This window comes from Microtus pennsylvanicus, chromosome 20, assembly GCF_037038515.1.
Source record: "Microtus pennsylvanicus isolate mMicPen1 chromosome 20, mMicPen1.hap1, whole genome shotgun sequence".
Classification (NCBI taxonomy): Eukaryota; Metazoa; Chordata; class Mammalia; order Rodentia; family Cricetidae; genus Microtus; species Microtus pennsylvanicus.
Window position 1 is genome coordinate 3,395,422 of NC_134598.1, and position 15,210 is coordinate 3,410,631.

At 40.1% G+C, this 15,210-nt stretch overlaps 1 protein-coding gene across 1 annotated transcript; it reads right to left on the reverse strand.

The window, feature by feature from the left end:
- Positions 1-1,128: 1,128 nt before the first annotated feature.
- Il22 (interleukin 22) lies at positions 1,129-4,308 on the reverse strand. Its single transcript, XM_075954561.1, has 5 exons — positions 4,123-4,308; positions 3,454-3,519; positions 3,194-3,337; positions 2,246-2,311; positions 1,129-1,206 (listed from the first exon to the last, which is right to left on the reverse strand). Exons 1-5 carry the CDS (start codon positions 4,306-4,308, stop codon positions 1,129-1,131), a joined length of 540 nt encoding a protein of 179 aa, XP_075810676.1.
- Between the last annotated feature and the right edge of the window lie 10,902 nt (positions 4,309-15,210).

Sequence of the window (15,210 nt, forward strand, 5' to 3'; positions counted from 1 at the left end):
AAGAGAAAGTAGAATGGTTGCTATCCAGTTATCCCCTTCAAGTGTACATGCTTTGACGTGAAAATCACCAGACCTAAAGGCTACATCATCTCTCAATAAACACTATCCTGGAAACTAAGCCTTTCACGCATACTATGCAGGGCTGGAGAGAGGGCTCCGAGGGTAACACTATTTAATGTTAAGGCATGTGGACCTGGGTTTGGTTCCCCAGCACCCATATACAAAGCCAGGCATGGTCAGACAAGGCTGTCAACTCAGTGATGTGGGGGACAATGACCAGAGAATTACTAGAATTTGATAGAAGCCAGTTCAGTGAGAGACCCTGTCTCAAATTATACAGACACAGAGCAGAACACCCAATATCAGTCTCTGGCTTTAATATGCATGGACACACACATATAACATACATACACATGCACAGACACACAAGCATGCACCACACACACAAAACCACAGGCCGCCGGGGACAAACAAAAAAGTATTAACTGTATAATACTATGGCTGTCTCATTTTCATAGATCAAGCATAAAGTTATGAGACTGATCAGATAACAATGGAGATGATGATATTTCTGAATAAAGAAGAAAAAGCACAAATACAGAAGATTTATGATATTCATATGTTTATTGAAGCCAAAGATATCCTGTTTTTATAATATTATCATAAATACTATTTTTCTTATATTCAAATAGCAATATCAGATAATGTTTCTATAAATAAATCTATATTAATAAACTGGCATAAATAAAATCCATAGTTATAATAAATAAACTTACATAAAGTATTGATTATGGAAATGGAATTACATATGCTTTTTTTCTAAAGGAATGAGAAGTAATCTCTTGTGGAAATAATCAATTTTTAAAAACACATTATTTTTTTCTTGCATCATCACTTGCAATAAAATATTATCAATGAATCTTTGTGATTAGAAAGCACATCTGGTATTATAGACAAATGACAACATTGATTTTCTTTTTCAACTGAACCAGGTTTCATCTAGAATCTTCTAATGATGGCGGAGTTAAGCTTCTCACTTTCCTTTACTAAAGAAAAAAAAGGTCCTTTCAGGAATCTTATTGTGTTTAACAGGCAGGAAGGGTCAGTTAGTTTTCTAGTCTCTCCAGCTCAGACACAAGAATTTCTCAGGAACATAAACAGCAGGTTCAGTTCCCCGATGACTTTGATCTCTCCACCCTCTCCAAGCTGCAAAAATAAGAACATACACTGATTTGAGGACTTCTGTGGTTATGTAAGCAGGAACTAGTCAGAAGGAGATAGGGCTAGGCATGGTGCTGATAACTCCTTCAACCATCGCACCCCCTCACAGAGAGTCTCACTCTCACTGCAGTCAGTGGTGTGAGTCACGCTTGCTGACCTGAGCCTCCCGCTACTGTTCTCGCCCCCAAAGAGGCCACACAGTGATGCTGACCACTACAAAGTTATACACTAGCGCACAGTAGATAAATGCTCACTTATTGAGGGTGTGATGGAAAAACTAAAAAACGAAAGTAAGGCATAAGAAAAAGATTTCCAAGTCACACTTCAATTTCACTACAATAAATCCACGACTAATATTTTTACTCTTTTGAAACCATGCAAAAATTTGAAAGGTTATCCACTCTTGTTTTAAATCTTAAGTCAGTAGCCATCAGGTACTATATTATAATTCCAATTATAGTTATTAATATCAGTGATTCCAAATAGTCATCCTATATGCAAGTCCGACTCCTTTGTTTCTGTTCTGGGTTGACTTTTGCCACATTTTTGAGCATCAGTTTAGTGACCTCGAAAGTCACATCTAGTAAGCTTTCACCCCGCTTTCTGGTTTTCAGTGCACACAGTCTTCAAATTATATAAGTCAGTGGGAACCAAGACTTTCCCTACGAAATAATGTTGCTGAAATAATTACATATGGCTGCTGGGTAAGAGCTGAGTTGGGACTCAAGAGTGCTGCCTTCCATGATTGTCTCTGCCACCAGCCATCTTCAGAGCACAGGCTGATGATACTAGTTGAGCTAAGTTAAGATTTTTACTAGCTCTAGAATTTATGATGTACAAATTTAGAAACAGACTGAAATATATATATATATATATATATATATATATATATATATATATAGCCAGCTAGATGCATATCAAGTAATAGATCAAGTAAAATATTACAAAGGAGAAGAAGAGTAGAAAAATCAAATAATGTTATGTTTCCTATTAAATGGCTTAGCATACCACCTATCAATAGTACCTGTTTTACTGTTTCCTTCAGTGTTTGTATATTTTTCTGGATGCGCTGGCCATTACCACTGATGTGCTGCAAAATAAAACAGGAGTCACTAACAGAATCATGCCCGTGTGCAAGCCTACACTCATGGCTTCTGAGGCGCATGACCATTCACCTGGGATAGAGGCAGTCAGTAACTTTTGCCCACAGTGACCTAGATTTCACTGGTGACCTAGATTCACTGAGCTCTTTTATTCTCTGGGACACTGAAATCCAGGTACTTCCCTTACAGAAGAGCTGTCCTTCTCATTGGGGAATCCTACTGAGGTTTCCACTGGTCGCAAGAGCAGTAGAAACGAAACCTAAACTGAACCTCATCAAAGGTGGGAGCAAAGCCCAAGAAATGAGCATGAAGCTTCCTATGTGAAAAGTGGGTCCTCCCAGTCAATGCAAGGGCCCCCTCAACCTGCCCACTCCTGGTGGACACAGTTCACAGTTTAGGGTGTCTGGAGGTATCAAGCTTATATGTTGATATTTCTCAGCTTCTAGTCCCAACAAAAAAGGTACACTTTGCACACCCCAAGTCAAGAAAGCTTCCTATCTCCCTCATCCTCTTTGACTTTTGCTCTGTGCCATTCCCGCCCCACAAGGACTTCTGCTCAGTGGATATATGTCCACATCTAGGCCCTTTGCTTACAATTCTCAACACCGTTCTCATTATTCATAGCTTGAGTTGCTTTCTTTCCACAGGTAAAACTAATAAGGCCTTACCCCTACAAACTCAAACTAAACGACTCAATTGAAGCCAAAGTTGCCTGCTGACTGATTTCAAGTGGCCTCTGCTGTCACTGGGGACTGCCAGTCTTCCTGTCAAACTTGGGAAGGAGAGAGGGAGGACCACAGGCTCTAAATGGAATAGGAGGGGAGAGAAGAAGGTGAGAGCAGATGCATGGAGCCGAAAGAAAGACTTACACAGGAGCTGAGCTGGCTGCTTAGCTTGGTCAGGAAGGATACCACCTCCTGCATGTGGGGCTGGAATCTGTCTGATTGGGGGATCAGCACCTCTCCAAGGGTGAAGTTGAGTATCTCCTTCATCAAGTAGCACCGATCCTGCATCTGAAGGGAGAAAGGGAGTAGCAGGGCTCCTATTACAGGACATGCCAGAGGATCTGTCAACTCCTGCAGCTAACCCAGAGCCCATATGCTCCCTGTTCACCGCAAGGAGAACTTACTTTGACTCCTTGGAACAGTTCATCCCCAATGAGCCGGACATCTGTGTTGTTATCTGCAAAGCTAGCCTGGAAGAAAGAAAAACCTTTGTTTTTGCTTTGTTGATGAGGAGGAAGAAGAAATGTATGCTCCCACAAGGTCCAATGTCAAGACACTGAGTGTGTACACTCCCCATCGGGCCTAATGTCCAGACACTGAGTGTGTCTGCTCCCACAGAGCCTAATGTCCAGACACTGAGTGTGTCTGCTCCCACAGAGCCTAATGTCCAGACACTGAGTGTGTCTGCTCCCACAGAGCCTAATGTCCAGACACTGAGTGTGTCTGCTCCCACAGAGCCTAATGTCCAGACACTGAGTGTGTACGCTCCCATTGGGCCTAATGTCCAGACACTGAGTGTATGAGTGTGGAACATTGCACAGAGAAGTCAAAAGTCATTAACAAATGATTTTCAAATAGTTCCTCTATGGATGAAATGCAGAGTATACATCCTAAAAGCCAAACAGAAAAGCTTCTGATTAAGATTAGGTCTTCAAAGCGTCTCCAAAGAGACATAGAAAGTCTCCAGCTATGGAGATAAAGTGTGGTTAAAGAGCTCACACGTGCTCCAAAGAAAATGGCAAGGGCTCCTTGAGTTCCAAGTAGCTATGAAGAGAAAGTAAGATGCCGTGTACCTCCTCGGCTAGCATGAAGGTGCGGTTGATGAAGTACGGCCTCTGAAAGTCAGACTCATCAATTTTGCAGTGGGAAGTGACCGGCAGTGCTGCTGCTTTCTGGACCCACAGGGCAGTGAGAATCAGGCAGTTGACAGCCAGAATCCCCATCAGGGAAAAGCTCATGGATTTCTTCAGGCCAGCCATCACAGAGACCTCAAATGTGAACAGCTGATAACCGAGGAAGGAGAGCCTGTCAGTAAGAGAGCAAGAGGCAAACACATGAGGGAAACGAGTTAGCTGGGTAGCGTCCCACCAAACAGATAATCCATTGCATCAGTTTGTACACTTACCTGCTTTGGTGCCTCTGCTTGTGATAGGTGAAGCAGAAGTTGCTGTTTTTATAGCCATCAGGACACCCAAATTTTTGGTATTCTGAACCATATGACATCAGACATTATCTAATTTCCAGGTCTGTCTTCTGAGAACTCCCTAACCACCTTAGAAGGCCACAAAACGCCGCCTCCTAGTCTTCCCACCTTGAGAAGCGAAGCCTCTCCTAAAACGTCACTACATGAGCCCAAAGGTGCTTTTGCAGACAAATCCCAGAAATCTCCTAAACTCTGCAGATTTTTCAAAGAAAACAATTGCTTTGTCGTCGTAGGTTCCGATTGAGTGTAATAGCCTTTGATCTCCTGTAGTAACTGAGTCAGCGATTTGGTCACAGACTCATTTTCCTCCCTGCTTCATAGATTCTTATCTCTTCAGAAGTGACCAGAAATAAAAGACCCATGCCCTATATTCTGTGCTTTCCAATAAGCAACAGCAAATCTTGGAGATTATTTCGATTGTTAAAATAATTTTGCCTCATTTTTTCAAGTATACAGGATTCTAAACTACAGCTAGGCTTTAAACATAACAATGTTGGTTAACATAGCCGCTTTCTCATAGGTCCTATTCCCACAGAGACCATTTTTGAGTGAACAAACAGATATGGTAGGTGAAAATAATCATAAAATCATAACCAGGATCAATTTAAGTTTGGAAATATTAGTAGTGAACAATTCAGTCAACATTTTTAACATAGACTTTTAATAAATTAATACTATATGCACACATTCTGAAGTTTCTTGTGCATATGTCTCAAAATATCCTTTCTAAATAAACTTACAATAAGTGATATTATACAGGTGGATATCTGAAGAAGAAAATCTAGAAAATACAGGGATTGCAGGCTGACATGAATTCACTGTAAATCCATTTAATCTCAAAGAACATCTTACAACTAGATTGGAAGTTTCCTTCCCAAGCAGTGTGAACAGGGAGGAAGAAAAACTGTCATTAGGCGAGGTAGGGGAAGGAAATGTGAAATAATGAAAATACTTTAGGGAAACTTTTCTTCTTACAGCTAATCGAGATCAAAAGTGCGGAAGACCCGAAGAAAGGACTCAAATGACCGTAGGATCTGGATCTCTTTGGAGGTGCCAACGTGAAGACCCCAAATACCATGAGGATGTTAGCATTTTGATGTAGCTATGGGAGACTCAAAGAGGGTGGTTACAAGATCTCACTCATAGGTAGAATTTAAAAACACTAACCTTGGAGTTGGAGAGACACCTCAGTGACTAAGAGCACTTGCTGTTCTTCCAGAGGTCCAGGGTTTGATTCCCAGCACCCACACGGTGGTCCACAACCATCTCTAACTCCAGTTCCAGGGGATATGACATCCTTTCCTGGACTCCACAGAATTCAGGTAGTGTGTGGTGCACAGACACCCATGCAGGTGAAACACCCATACACAAAAACTGATCATTTAAATTTTTTAGTAAAAAGGTTAAAACATTGGTGCAGAAAGTAGAAAGTTGTCAGAGACCAAAAGTGAGAGGTTGGGAAGAAGTTAATCAAAGAGCATAAAGTATCAAATAAAAAGAAGAATGTGTGTTCAGGAACTCTGTTGTACAGCAGTTAACTGTGGTTTATAGTAATATATTATGTGCCTGAAGACTGTTTAAGTCATAGATCTCAAGTTTACTTGCCAGAAAAAAAACATTAGCATGTTGGTTAATGCTGATGTTAGCTCAGCTTAGCCATTCTACATTGTATCTACTTGGTCAAAATACCATGTTATAAATATATACTATGGCTGCTTTTCATTTTAAAAATAGTTTTCTAAATTAGAAAATCTTAAACAAATACTTGACATTTTAGGGGATTGTTCATGAGCCCAAGACTAGATAGATAGATAGATAGATAGATAGATAGATAGATAGATAGATAGATAGATATCTGATTGCCTAGCAAATGAAGCACTGTGATCTTTGGCCAGAACCGTGTGTAATAATAGTATGCAACTTAAGCTATTTTTGATTATATTGGCTTTTGTTGGTTGTCATGGGAAACTAACAAGCATGCATAAATTTATTTCCATTGGAAAACAAATTTTGACACCATTGAGCTATATGTTTTGGATGAGACTCTTTCATCTTTGAAACTCGAGCTATAGCAATGTTAAACCCTTAGAGGACACTGATAAAAATGTACTAAATATGCATTTTATTTAAATAATTTACCACCATTGGGGAAATGGAGGTTATTTGCCTTCATGGCTCTTCTTAAGTTGGAGTTTCAGCTGATTCTCCTTACTAGCCTCATTCTTGTCTCTGGATAGGGAACAAACAACTGTAAGAAACAAATCAAAACAAAACAAAATAAAACAACAGAAAATTGCAAAACAGTCTTTAATATCCATACATATCTCATGTGTTATGTTTCCAATGGGTAGACCATTAATGTCAGTGTTAGCATACCGGGATTTCATGAGTTTGACTAAGATTCACTAAAACAAACGTAATGTGTGTAGGTTTCTGAACAGTTGCAGAGAGAATATCAAAAGTGGTCACTGTTAGGTTGCAGATGTAGATGTAGGTGCTCCTGTAAAAACAAAAGCAAGAGACATACGTACTGAACAACTTCTCATCACAACAGACTTCCTCCCCTGTGGTCTCTTCATGAACTTTCAAGTCACCCCAGATAAAGAGTGGCATGAGCATTAAGTCCCCAGACAGAGTGTCCTCATGGATGACCTTGGATCTATGCCGGGGGGGCTGACCAGGATGCGAGCCTGAAGGTCAGCTCTTGCAGCTTCGTTCTCTGTTCCATTCCTAGCACCTAGAACAATGCCCCGGATGCTGCAGATGATGAATAGATTTTTAATGACTGAATGAATGAATCTACTTCCCATTTGTTGACCAATGCTTAAAAATCTATACCTGGGATTGCAACCTGTAAAATACAAATCTCAGAGCGGCAGGAAGACTTTCATTATCTCGTATATATTCATCATTCTTCTTATTCCAAAGTGCCTGAACATTACTCCATACAAGCTATGTACATATTTGGTATGCATTTCTATGTATGTATTCTTCTGAGACAAATAGTATTATTTAGTGTATGCAATTACTTTTATCTTATTGCAACAGTTTTCTTTCTTGCTTTTTCTCTCATTATGGTCTTGCAATCTGTGTTGCTCTGTGGAGCCCATAGTTCAAGCATTACAGACTATATCCACCACATTTTATTTACACATTTCCCTATGGTAAGGACCTAAAAGGCCTCCAATTGCTTACAAAAGCAGATGCTGCAACACTAAGCAACCTCACCCAAACCATTTTCCATGTATTTTTAAAAATAATTTAAAATACCTTTAAAAGAATGTAAAATGTAAATGATGCTATTCTCTTGATCAGAATGCACTTTCCCTTGACAAACCTTTATGGCTATTCTCATATCCCCCACTCTGCAGAGGTAACCCCCCCCCCAAATCATTTAGGAACCAGGTCAAAGTATCAGAGGCCCCAGGCATTTTGTCCCCAAGCAAAGATGAGATAGCCAAAAAGCCCAAGTTTGACTTTTAGTCAAGGAAGAAACTGTTTGCTTTTCTTTGCACTGTTTTGACCCTAACATGCCTGGCCGGTTTCTACCTCTCCTTTCCATCATTCCTCTTTCTGAAGAGGTGACCCTAATTGCCAATATGGAATTGGGTGGTAACCCTTCTACTTCTTCTAGTTGAATGGGAGCATCAGGTGTGACAGCCCATGACCCTTCCAAGGGCCCCACGAAATGTTTCTGTGGTTTGATTTGTACAAATGTCAAATGTATGAACAAAAGGAAGTTGTTTTAGTGTATGCAATTCTTTTTATCTTATTGCAGCAGTTCTCTTTGTGCCTGGAGAGAGAGGTGAAGGAGAAGTAAAAGCAAGAGTTAATAACATTAAGATTTCTAGGCAGGGAACAGGGGAAGCCAGACAGAGGAGGTTTTTAAAATGTCACTCTGAGTGATGAACTTCAGCACTTTGACAGCTGTTGGAATTGACTTGAAGGACTGTGAGGTCCCTCAAAGATGGTTTCTAGGGAGAGAGAGAAGAAATTTAGCTATCATTCAATTTTTAGGTTAAAACAGCATTGGGCCTGTCTCTTTTGCTTGCAGGTAGGTGTTGAACTGACCCAGACTCTAAAGCAGCGGTTCTCAACCTGTGGGTTGCGACCCCTTTAGGGGAGTCACATATCAGATCTCCTGCATATCAGATGTTTACATTAAGATTCATACAGTAGCAAAACTACAGTTATGAAATAGCAATGAAATAGTTTTCTGGTTGGGGACCACCACACCGCAAACTGTTTCAATGCTACAGTATTGGGGAGGCTGAGGACCACTTGCCTACAGTCATAGCTGAGCAGAACCTTCCTTACTATGAAGAAAGTCATCAGTGAGAAACAGCTACCTAAATGGCGTTTCATATGGATTTAAGTTCAATGTCTGGGAAGTGTAATCCTTTGGATTGTTGAAAAAATCACTTTCATCGTTTATTAGACTTTCTGCTGCGTGTTTAAGACCATCAAATGGACAAAATTAGTCACTTTTAATTGTCAAAGTCAGTTGAGGATTTGATCCTCAGAAGTCACTTGGGTTTGAGAAGCAGCTCTGGCTCCTCTGGCCTTTCTCTTGCCAGTGGCCCCATCTGCCTGAGGAGACGTCAAAGACCTTGCTTGACCATAGCCTCACTTGGAAGTGCTACGGAAGTTCTCCCTCTGTGATGACCGTCCTTTTTGTAGACTTCAGCATGGACTTAATGACCTGCCTAAACAAGAGATCAGGTGACTTTCCATGGTTACAGAACATCTCAAGAGTTTCTCCACTGTCCCCTGAGACCTCACTGACTTTGGAGAACAAGGGTCAAAATCTTGTCCCTTCAAATACCTCTGCCCCCATTAGTAAAGACTTCAGTGTTGTTGAATGCCTGGGTCAGTTACTCCAGTCAAGACTACTAACCACTGTGTAGTGTTAAAATAAAGGTTGGGTAAAATTCAAACTTCTAAGTAAACTTTAATTAGAATCACACCTTTGTTCTTTAAGCCAGTAACAATTGTTACCAAGAGAAGAACAGTTAAGTGGAGTTTGATTGATTTTTGAGCTTAGAAATTTTAAGATCATCTATATGAGTCTTGTCTTTTACACATCTTAAACAATTTACGCAGACATTTGTAACTTGTATAAGGTTTTAACATTATTTCCCATTCTAGGATTATCCAGCCATCTTAATCTTCATAGGCAAATCATTTTTTTTTTACCATTTGATAATGGTTTTGTTGAGAGTACTAAGCAATATCTATCCCTCCTTGTAAGGTTCCAAAGACAAACAAATATTCAATTCTTTCAAGTGTTCACCCTGAAGAACCAATAAATTTATTGGGCTTGCAGAACATGGGTAAGGGGTTATTGACAGGAGCATGGGAGATCTAAAAGTAACCAAATTAGAAATCCTTCATTTAGCATGAATAATTGCTTCTCTATAGCCAAATAGGTAAAGCCCTCTCCCTACTTTTCCCTGACCTATATACTCTATCTCCTCCACAATTTCAAGCCATACACAATTAGGGCAGAATTGAGTACTGCTGGCTTGGAGAAGTGACTGATATGAGGTCCAATCTCTCTGCCCACGCCCTTTTTCTAAGAAGGAACATTAGCCATCAAAAAGCCCAGCTGCGGTACTTTTTTCAGATAGGCACAGCTGAAGTCAGAAGATGCCAATTGACTGGCTCACAAGACAGTGCCGAGCAGCAGCACCAATACCACCTTAATAAAAAAATTTATCCAAACTACAAACATACCATAATATAATTAGTACTATCCATGAAGATTCTGATAAATTATGGGCTTAGTAAGTTTCCAGATAAACCTTAAAGAAAAAACAAGATTGTCAAAACTGTTTGTAAATACAGTAGAGAGTAATCTAGTGCTTTTGGTTCTGAATGAGTGTGGGCAGCAGAGAGAAGCGGCAGACACACAAGCAAAATATCAACTAAGAAACAGCAGAAATCAATTAAGGAAACCCTGTTAAGACTACAATGATTGGGCTACTGTTTAAAGTTTGTTGTTGCTGCTGCTGCTGCTGATGATGACGACAGAGCATCCTCGCCATCTTCTCTATGGGTGAGCATCTCATTTAGCCAGTTTTATAACACGAGCTAAATGGCAGTAAGGACTCTTGGACATAGTGTACCCTTTAGACACTCTAAAGAACACAATGCCTTTATGCTTACACTGTTTTACTATTCTTTGCCGCTGTCACAGGGGCAGCCTTACTCAGGAAGGAGGCTCTGAAGGATGCTGTTGAGACAACCATGTTGTATCTGAAGCAGGAGAGCCAAGTCCCTTTTCCAAAGCCACCTTCCCAGTGAGCTCAAACAGCACATGAGCACTTGTCAGTATAATGTGTACACAACAGAATTCACTTCTCAGTACAACTGAACAGAGTGGCTTTACTGGACAGGAGACATGCTGTTGAGTCCAGGGATAGCTGGCTGAACTCAAAGCACTTTGTCTCTTTATAACCCATATAGATTTGTCCAAATTGGTCTTACCATTTGTTGTATTGGGAATGGAAATTAACAAGAGATGGAAAATATGTTCTTCTTTTCAGAGTCCTATAAGAGACAGAGCAATTAATTTTGAAGGGTTGCCCTCTCTAAGCTCATGGATTGGCAGTTGGCATCTATGGTCAAGGAAGATCAAGACAACAGAACTACCTGCCTTTACCAGTTTCTAACATTTGACCTTCATTGGTTAGACCAAAGGTGACCAATTGCTTATAAATACTGTACCAGCATCTGGTCAGTTTGTGTCTGTAAATGGAGAAAGACAACCTGAAAAGCTTAATAAATACCCTCCCTCCTATAAAGATCAGTTTTTAGGATAATGTAATACTAAAGTTGATATTTTCCCATTAGAGGCCACTTTTTGCTTTGGTCTAATTTAGGCTTGAGTACAGAAAATTATCAGCCATTCCTTCACCCAGTCTTAAGTCCTATGACTCTAAGAGATCACGATGGGAAAGGACACAGTCTAGGGGTCTTTGTTGATGACTACCCATCTGTAAAACAAAAGACAATTTATGGGAACATCTTCTAGATTTTCTTTATCTCCCTCTCCAGAGCATCCTATGGAGATTTTTCTAGATCTTATTCATTTCCTCATGAGAGAAGGAGGCACCTATCATATTAATCACTTCTTTTACCTATTTGGTCCTAAGCACCTGTGCCCTCTCCTTCCTCTATAGTACCCATAAAGAAGGGAAGCCTATTTGAAATTTTCACCTTTATTGAAATGACCCTGTGACCTTAATGAATTCTTTCTGAATTTATCCTGGTATATCTTATCCCAACCTGCTCAGGGCTCATCTTTGAAAAGAGTTCTGTGGAGTAAACAAGTCTCACATGTCATGAAAGTCACCCAACTTCTGATGATTACAAAAGCTAGGTGTCCACAATTGCTACTTGTAGCAAGACAAATGGATTTCCCTTCCTTAGGTTGAGACTATGGGACTTCTCTTGTTTCTTTGTTCTTCTCCCTAGTGGGTTGAACCTCCAATATTACCTTAAACATCCCCTTTGGCCCTTTCCATCTAATCTATAATATGTCAGTTTATATTGTGTTTCCCAGTCCAAACAGGAAGCAAGAACAATAAGAACTCAGGGTGAATCCTCCATTTAAAAAGGCTGTAAGTCAGGATGCCTTGGTTTAGAAGGGCAAATAATTTTTAGAAGAGCATGTAATTTGAATAAAGTACCTATAATCTAGAGAATACAGAATGTGGAGAACAATAACATCTAAAAGAACTTGGAAAGAGGTGGCATCAACCTGTTTTTTTTTTTTCTTAGCCCATTTACTTCACTGTAAATGGAAAGAAAATAAAAAACAAGGGTATCCAGGGCTCAATGGGGCAGAAACAAAATTTGGGAACAAGGAAAGAAAAAATATTCTACCACAGCTAGAGAAAAATGGGTTCGAAGACACCATGCAGAAATACCAGGCGTGAAGACCTAGAGGAACCACATCTCCAGCCTCCTGACTAAGCAGAGCATCTCCATCATCTTCTGCCTAAGCAGACTGATGCTCTTCGTAGCCAGCTGTTGCAGATGCCTGCAGTCAGCAGCTTGTCTAGCACCTAGTGATCTATTCTTCTGGTCCCAACTGAGATTTTTTTTTTCTCCCAAGCTGCAAATTTACATGAGCTTCCCAGGCCTCCCCATCTCAAAGCAATAGCTCCCACTGGTAGCTGTCCAGTGTTGGTGACACAAGGCTGGGGAAACTCTTAGTCACTTTTAGACACCAGTAAACAGACCATGCCAAACAATATGTCAAAAAAATTTAATCCACAATGGAGGTCTGGTATTATTTGTGTCTGGTCTCCTTAGTGATGTAGGAAATGCACTGACCTTATCACATGACAAGGGTCTCCTATTTCCATGATGCCGTAGGCATGTAGGAAGGTAAAAACCAACTGAGAGAAGAGGATTGGGGTGTGTGACTGAATATCCTGTCACAGGAAATTCAAAGGGTATGGCGATCTCCTGAGGACGCCAAATGGTTGTATTAACTAAAATGGCAGTGAAGTCACGTGGTTGTCAACACCTGAGTGAAGATGTCACTAACTGAGATGGTGGTCAAGTCATATGACTTATTTTATGTAACATGGTGGTCTTCAGTTCTGTTTTCCTGCAGATAATATAGTTTTGTTCTTTATAGCCAAATAATACTCTACCATGTATATTCAATTTATTTTCTTTATCCTTCCATCTGTTGGTGGACACCAAGGTTGATTCCAGAACTTGGCAATTGTGAATACTGCCACAATCAACATGGATGTACAGATGTTTCTGTGTATGTTGATTACATTTGGCATATGCCCAGGTATGGGATAGCTTTGCTATACGGTAGTTATGTCTCAGCGTGGGGGAGGCTGGATACTTCGATACTGATTTCCATAACTGTTCTACTGATTTACATTCTTTCCCATAGTATATAAGTGTTCCCTTTCTCCCCACATCCTCGCCAGCATCTGTTGTTTGATGATAACTGGGGGAAGATGGGCTTTCAATGTGGGTTTAATATTTTATATTTCTGTTTCTCTGATGACTAAGGATGCTAACCATGTATATACCTTTTGGCAATGTGTACTTTTGAGAACTATTTGTTTGAATATTTTTTATACATTCATTTACAGAATTGGTTTTGGTTTGGTGAGGAGAGGTAATGTTTTTAGTGATTTGTATATTCAAGCTATAATCTTCTGTCAGAACAGTATCCATCAATGATTTTTCTCTCTTTCTATAGACTGTCTCTTCACTATAATAATTGTTTCTTTTGCTGTATGAAAACCTTTTTATTTATGCCATCATGTTCTCCTATTCTTGCTATCATTTCCTGGGCTACTGTAATCTTACCTAGAAAGTTCTTGCCTTGCCCGATCTAGAAATAGTCCCCTATGTTTTCCTCCAGTAATTTCAATGCTTCTTGTTTTGTGGACAACATGAGATATGCATCTCACTATTTAGTTCTTGCTGGCCTGGAATTTACTGTGTCCTTACGACACCCACTGACTTTGTCTCCCAGGGCTGGAGTTGAAGATGAGCAGCACCTAGTAAAACTCTAGCTTTATCGGCACCATTTGTGAAAGCAGTTGTCTCTCCTCTAATGTGGGTTTTCTCTTAACATGATTGTCTAAAAGAAAAAAGGTGGTTCTACCTGTTGGGCTTATTTCTGGGTCCTCTGTTCCATAGGTGTCTTTTTTCACACCAATATCTTACAGGTTTTGTTTCTATGGCTCTGTAGTACAATTTGAAATTAGGTATGACGACACCTCAAGTATTGCTCTTTCTACTGAAGGTTGCTCTGGGCTACTGTGCAGCATTTGTACTTCCATATGAAACTGGGTTGTTGTTGTTGTTGTTGTTCTACTTCTGTGAAGAGCATCATTGAAGTTCTGATGGGTGTTATGTTGAATCTGTAGGTCACTTTGACTAGGTCACTGTCATTTTCACAAGGTCAGTTCTGCTGATCTGTAGCCGTGGAATGTTGTCCCGTCTTTGAATGTCTTAACTTGTCCTCCTGTGTTTAAAAGTGCTCATTGTAGAGGTCTTTTCCTTGTAGGAGGAGGCACGCTTGTTTGTCTGGGCTGCCCAGATCCAAAATAATCACACAGAAACCATATTCATTAAAACACTGCTTGGCCCATCTAGCTTCTTATTGGCTAACTCTTATATTAATTTAACCCATTTCTATGCATCTGTGTATTGCCACGTGGAAGTGGCTTACCAGGTAAAATTCCCAGCGTCTGTTTCTGGAGGCTCCATGATGTCTCTCCAGCTCTGCCCATCTTTCTCCCAGCATTCAGTTCTGTCTTCCCTGCCTACCTAAGTTCTGCCCTATCAACAGGCCAAGGCAGTTTCTTTATTCATTAATGGTAATGACAGCACACAGAGGGGGCTCCCACATCATTTCCTCCTTGTTTAGATATACTCTTTGGTATATTTTGAATCTATTGTGAATAGGAATGTTTTCCTCATTTACTTCCTAGTATGTTCATTATTGGTATATAGGAAGAGAATCTTGTTTTGCAAATTGACTTTCTATCCTGCTATTATGCAGAACTTATTTTTCAGAATGAGGAGTTTACTGGTGGAGTCCTCAGAGTCTTCTAAGTGTAGAATCATATCCTCTGAAAATGGGAATAATTAAACTTCTCCCTTCCTATTTTTTGTCCTTCCATTT